Below are 6,688 nucleotides of genomic sequence, written 5' to 3' on the forward strand. Positions count from 1 at the left end.
CAACTATTCAAACTTCGTCTTATTCATATAATAATTGAAGGAAACACATCCTTCATTTCTCATTTTCTATTATAATTTTGATTTTCTAATCATATTTTTAACTAAAAAATTTCGTAACTTTCGTTTATTTAGTTTGGATATACAAACATATATTTTCATATGAGCAAATATGAAAACAATCAATTTGTCAAAGTGGTTCTGGCTCTGTCATGTTCGCATTCATATGTCTCGGTAGTGTATGGCTGGATTCATAAATATAGAATTTAAAAATAAAAATAGCTATCATTTTGAGCCACAACCTTTATTTATATTTGCTTTTTGTTGATATATGACATATCTTACAAAATTAATTAAAATTTAAAGCATTTTTGTAACTGACAGTGCAACTGTGAAATTCTCACGCTTTTGTTTAGGTTAGCGTCATCTATTCCTTAACGATACTAGCCCTTCTGTAGGCTTAGCGGAAATGTGGAGAAACTTTTGAAGTTACATTTTTTACTTTGTCAAAATTTATAAAAATGGATGTCCACAGTTTCCTTGACAAACAAATATTAAGTTACTTTTAATGCTGGTTGATAATGCTGGTGGATAAAAGAAAATACAGATTTAGGGTGAATCCATTTCTCGAAGTAAGAGAACTTCATGATTAGGAAGAGCGCCTACTCAAGGAATTACTATTTTATAATTTAATCGATAAGAAATTTCAATTCTAAAAAAGACTGGACAATGGACGCTCACCACTACATACAGCACAAACGTAAAATTTGTTGACAGGATTTTGATCCGCTCGAAAAATCCAAACTGCGATGACCGGATCATGGACTGGATGTTAGATTGTTGGTCTCTATTGGAATATCTGATGACAGGCCGATAGTCCTGCCATCGGAAATGTTCAATAGAGACCAAAAGTTAGTAGGCATAAGTATATTCACGCATTTCAAGCAATTTTCCTAAACATTCATTTTTGGATTGGTTATTACAAATTCTTTTATTCAAGTTTAATACATATTTCAGTTTTCAATAACTTGACCGCATTTTAAAGGTTCTTTTGATAAAATTGTACTAAAAAAAACTAGATTCATAAAAAAGTCCAAATAAATCAATGAAATCAGTTTTCAGTTTCCTTTACATTCAACCCTTATATTGAATCAACTATTCTGTTCATATTATTTTGATACCCCAGCTATTTTTTACAGTTATTCATCTACACGTAAAGTACTTTAATAAGAGTTATTTAAATACGCATCAGTCTAATATTAAACGTAGCCAATGTGAACACTACCCTTACTACGTTTCTACCGGGCACTAAACCGAGATTTAGCTAGATTTGTCACAAATCTCCTTTAAATCACAGCGTATAAGTTTGAACAATAATTTTATTAAAAGTAGTAAGGTCGATTTTGAGAATTTGTCTGTCTTGTGTAACACGTAGATAATTCTCTCTGTTCCCTAAGTCCAATTGAAATCAAGAGTTTATATTTTTAATAAAGTTATTATTTACACAAAGTTGCTTAAATGAGTTTAACCGCTGTTTCTGTTTAGCCAAGTGAATATGTTGAAAGAACGTTTTTGTTACTCAAATTATCGAACATTTTTTTTCGTTTTTGAAAAATATGACCCAAATGGAATTAAAAATTACAATTTGACCAAGTGAAAAAATAATGACCAAAATTGGTCACACATGACCAATGTGGCACTCGTGGGTTGGGTAAACCAAGCTAGCCACGAAACTAGAAATAAAAGATATCTGTCAAATTAATGCACAGACTTAAATATTCGAAAAGTCTTCGTGTAATAATGCGCGCATCACCGAATGACACATTAAAACAAAATAGCCGATTAATGCGCATTAAAAACATGCTCTGTGTAATACTGGACTAATTGGAATAGATTTTTCCGTTTCTATATTCTTTTGACATAATTATAATTTAAAGCATTTGTGTGACTGACAAAGCAACTGTAAGATTCTTACACTTTTGTTTAGGTTGATGTAATCTATTTCTTAAGGATACTAGGCCTTTTGTAGGCTTAGAGGAAATATGGAGAAGCTTTTGAACTTTATTTTTTAATTTTGTAAAACTTTATAATAAAAGATGTCCTCAGTTTTCTTCACAAAAAAAATATTAAATTGCTTTGTGTTTTCTATAAAATCATTAAATCATTTAGTTCAGAAGTGATTATATTTTCATTTTCGAGTTATCGTTTGGTTAACGTGGTTTTCTGGTTATTACAAATTCTTTTGTTCAAATTTAATACATATTCCAGGTTTCATTAACTTCAACAAAAGTCAAAATAAATCAATGAAATCAATTTTAAGTTTCCTTTACATTCAACCATATGTTGAATCAGCCGTTCTGTTAAAAAGCCAAGTATACCAGAAATTCTTGGATAGCTTTCCATATCATTTTTGATATCCCAGCTATTTTTCTCAAGTTACACGTAAAGTACTTACAAAAGAGTTCTTCAAATACAGCGTCATATGGGAAATAATTACATAAAGTTCCGACCGGTACCCGTCCTACCTGAAACACCCTCAAAAATTTATTCGAGGTGAACTCTCTCAAATTCCGTATCGGTGAATACATGTGAGTGGTGGAAAAAAATCAAAATGTCTGATTGGATTCTTGTTAAAAATGACAGTTCCACAATTTTGATTTCAAAAACAAAACATTCAATTTGAGGTTCTACAAGTAAGTTTTTGTAAATTACTTTGTTTTGTCTAAATATTTAATAGAATCTATTTCTTTTCAGATCAAAAACCTTAACAATCAAGAGCTTCAATTGTATTTAATTGGAAAAACAACAGACCAGAAACTAGAAGAAAACAATGACACTTATTCTACTCGGAGTTCAAGTAGGTACTTTTAAAAAAAGGATCTCGTAAACAAAAGAATATTTTAGTTATTTATTTTAGCTATGGATTATTCAAATAATATACTTGACTAGCGCCTCTATGGATCTAATATTAAACGTAGCCGATGTGAACACTACCCTTATTCATAATAAATTTGAACAAATCAAACATACTTCTCACATGCTAGCTGTCATTTTCTGACAATTGAGCTGACAGATTCATGTTTTATAAAAATTAAATTTTAGGTGCTCTTCATTTCTGTCTTCAAAAGGTTATTTTTTTTTAAAAAAATGTCCATAATATCAAGAAATGCAGGTTTATTAAGAAATCTAATGATTGACTTCTCTCGATTAAGGTATTTCTTTAATTTGTTACAATTTACATACAAAAATTATCCCTTTTTAATTTAAGAGTATCTCCAGCTCTTACACAAGTCCGTGAAAAAGGTCACTTAAACAGACCGCGACTCCGTAATCCCTATTGGTTTGTTCGTAAAAATCGTGTAGTAAGTATTAGATAACTCTTTTGCCGGCTCAGATCATTTTTATTTATGAAATTTTTAAAATTCACAGATCCATGATGATAACATAACCCCAGAAAACAAAGTTTTCGTCAAAGAAATTATTCACGATACTTTCGGACCTCCTGCAATAATAAAAGGAGTCCAGACTTATGATCAAACCAATAAGTTGAGTCTGCTGAAAGCCGAAGAACAGGTAAATGTCGAATGGACACCTCAAGTTCGACGAACTGGATTGCTTGCCCGCAAAATTGGACAATATCCACTTTGGTTGAAGAACGGCCGACGGATAAGAACAACTTTGCTCCAGGTAGTCGATAATCATGTCATCAAATACGTACCACCAGAGGAATACCAACCAACACGAGTACCCAAAGTTACAAATATCAAGAAATTCGGTTGCTTATTGGTGGGTGCTGAGAGTGCAGATCCATCATTGCTTACCAAAGAATACTGCGGGCTGTTTAAAGATTCTGGAGTTATGCCGAAGAAGAATATCGCCAGATTCTTAGTTACACCAAGTGCGGCTATCAATCCTGGAACCCGGCTAGATGTGACTCATTTTCGCGTTGGTGACTTTGTCGATGTGAGGGGAAAGACGTAAGTAATGAATTAAAGTATGGCGCCATTTCTCATATAACTAATTTCATCCTTTAGCGTAGATCATGGTTTCCAAGGTGTAGTCAAACGTCACGGTTTCAAGGGTATGCCAGCATCTCACGGTGTGACAAAGACACATCGTCGCCCCGGTAACATTGGTGGTGGCGGTGAAAAGGGTCGAGTTTGGCCAGGAACAAAATTACCCGGTCACATGGGTAACCGATTCAGAAAAATCAAAGGTCTGAGAATATGGCGCATTAATACCAAATACAATGTCATGTGGGTCTCAGGAAGTTCTGTCCCTGGAGTAACCAATGGTCTTGTCTATATTTACGATACTATTTTACCACGAAGAAAACCACAAGGCAACGGACCACCCGTGCCAACAAATCTAAACTTCGAAAACGAAGGATTACCAGAAGACATTTGGTTTGAAGATGTGCATTGCTTCAAAGAACCTACCATAACATACGAAGTTGATGAGAAGTAATCCCAAAAATTAAAACACAACTAATTGTTAAGAAATAAAAAAAAAAACATGTTAAACTTTATTTGTCCTTGATCATTTTCATTTCGATTTTATCCTCCAACGGATTTCGGTATCATCAACATCTTCGGCACCAACTATCTCGAGGATATTGTCTTTTTTTAGTTTCTGTACGTGATGTCCGACGTTGTAAGCTGCTGCTGGCCAAAGTTTCTCTGGAGTTTCCTTATAAACAGTTTTTACAACATCCATAGTCGTGTAATCGTTTGGAGCTCCGTCCTGGAAGAACTTTATGATTTGTGCTTCTCTTTGGTTACGATGGTTTATGTAGTATTCAATTCTGTCAATTGGATCCTAAAATTGAGTAATAATTAGAAATATGTTCAAACTTAAGAAAAGGGTTTATAAATTATGTACTTCAATAATATTTCCATGTCCAGGATATATTATGGACGGTTTGATTTTTAAAATATGATCCAAACTCTTCATGTAGTCGTATAGATCTTCAAAAACTGCAGTTCCCTCACCTAAAATGATTGTCATTCAACTTTGGCAATTAATTTCAAATCAATTGAACTTACCTAATATACAATCGCCACTAAAAACAGCACCTTCTTGATTTGTAAGTATTACATGGTCAGTTGTGTGCCCAGGTGTATGGACAATTTTCACACTAGCTCCCTCAACAGAAAACTCTTGTCCATTAGTGAGTTTGTGTACTTTGACATCTTCTGGAATTTCTGGACAAATGTCGACGGCGTCAGTTCTTGGAAACTTCCAAATGTCACACACTAAAAGTTATTACATCAACTGTATCATGTTTCGCCCAAACTTGACAACTTTTAGAAGAACTGGTTATTAGTTCTAATTACCTGGTCGTGATAGTTTCAAAACGTCTTTTACTCCACCAACATGATCATGATGCCAGTGTGTTAATATAACTGTGCTTATGGTAGCTTTTTCTTCGTCTAAAACTGATTTTAAATTCTTTACATATTCGGGAACAGCTTCATCACCAGTATCGATAAGAATTCGTCTGGGTTAAGAATGTTTAAAAGTTGACATTTTTACTCAAAGACATTTCTTATGTGCAACGATTTATTGGGAAACTTACTTTTTGCCAGTTCCAAGTAGATATGTATTTGTGCCTTGTAATGTCATTGGCCCAGGATTACATCCTAAGACTCGAATTATTGAAGCCGAAAGTCGGGAAATATTTGGAATCTTTTGAGCCATAGTTTCTATTATCATAGAAAAATAAATCAAAATAAACAACAACAACAAGTAACAACGAATCTACTGCGGAAATAAACTTGACAGATGTTATCAATTTTTAGTTTAATATATGAATTGTAGTAGGTGAATGGATGCACTAGAGATGAGCATTTGATTTTTTTGATTGGTACAATTTTATTAACTGTTATAAAATTTCCTGTTTACAAGGGACAGAAATCTCTTTTAACATAAATCTAGCTATTTATAGAAAGGTTAATCTTCAGATAGTAAAGCAATATATAGAAATCGTCACCTGAGTTCTATCTTGTTCCATGTCCATTTTTCAAAATGTTGGGAAATCGATTTTTAAAGTCCAGATCGAAAACTTTTGTTTATTTTACCAAATTTATTTTTGGAAGTGATGTTTTTTTGAAGCCTTAACAATTTTGTTTTAAAAAAAATTTACAAATTTCTTTTTTTTCTGTTCTGAAGTAATGATAAATAAAAATCCAAACAGAGGTCATTTTTGATATTGAACAAAATTATATGGAGTGAAGATAAGTTGATAAAATTATTGGATATTGAACAAAAAAACCTAATATTGAACAAGACAGAAATTAACAAGGGTATTATAGAAAACCAGAGATATTTTGTATTAAATTGAACAATAACAATTTCCTTATTCAAATCAGATTTCATTACGTTCTCTGAAGGATACTATGAAAGGAGACAACAAAATGTTGAATATCTTGGTATGTTTGTATTGTTTAAAAAAAATATGTAGGTTTTAGAAAAAATAAAAGATTTATTTCTCAACAAAGCGTTGAATAATTTATTTTTTTTTTTTTAACAAAAAATATAGGACAAATTCTTTATTTTTATTTATGTATTATTATATTAACTTAGTAAAAACATAACTTCATTGTATTTATTAAAAAAAATTATATTTTACTTTTAAAAATTAATATAAATAAAAATAAGAAATAGCCATTTTTCACAGTTTGTTTCGTTT

General features: G+C 31.9%; 2 protein-coding genes across 2 annotated transcripts; one reads left to right on the forward strand and one right to left on the reverse strand.

Annotated features, from left to right (window-relative positions):
• The first annotated feature begins 3,056 nt into the window (after positions 1 to 3,056).
• Positions 3,057 to 4,525, forward strand: LOC129947304 (39S ribosomal protein L3, mitochondrial). Its single transcript, XM_056057819.1, has 4 exons — positions 3,057 to 3,209; positions 3,266 to 3,359; positions 3,427 to 3,974; positions 4,032 to 4,525. Exons 1-4 carry the CDS (start codon positions 3,145 to 3,147, stop codon positions 4,462 to 4,464), a joined length of 1,140 nt encoding a protein of 379 aa, XP_055913794.1. The 5' UTR covers positions 3,057 to 3,144; the 3' UTR covers positions 4,465 to 4,525.
• On the reverse strand, positions 4,489 to 5,736 carry LOC129947305 (beta-lactamase-like protein 2 homolog). Its single transcript, XM_056057821.1, has 5 exons — positions 5,576 to 5,736; positions 5,334 to 5,497; positions 5,043 to 5,252; positions 4,879 to 4,988; positions 4,489 to 4,815 (listed from the first exon to the last, which is right to left on the reverse strand). The coding sequence occupies exons 1-5, from the start codon at positions 5,710 to 5,712 to the stop codon at positions 4,543 to 4,545; spliced, it is 894 nt and encodes a 297-aa protein (XP_055913796.1). The 5' UTR covers positions 5,713 to 5,736; the 3' UTR covers positions 4,489 to 4,542.
• Between the last annotated feature and the right edge of the window lie 952 nt (positions 5,737 to 6,688).

Source organism: Eupeodes corollae, chromosome 2 (assembly GCF_945859685.1).
Source record: "Eupeodes corollae chromosome 2, idEupCoro1.1, whole genome shotgun sequence".
Taxonomy (NCBI): domain Eukaryota; kingdom Metazoa; phylum Arthropoda; class Insecta; order Diptera; family Syrphidae; genus Eupeodes; species Eupeodes corollae.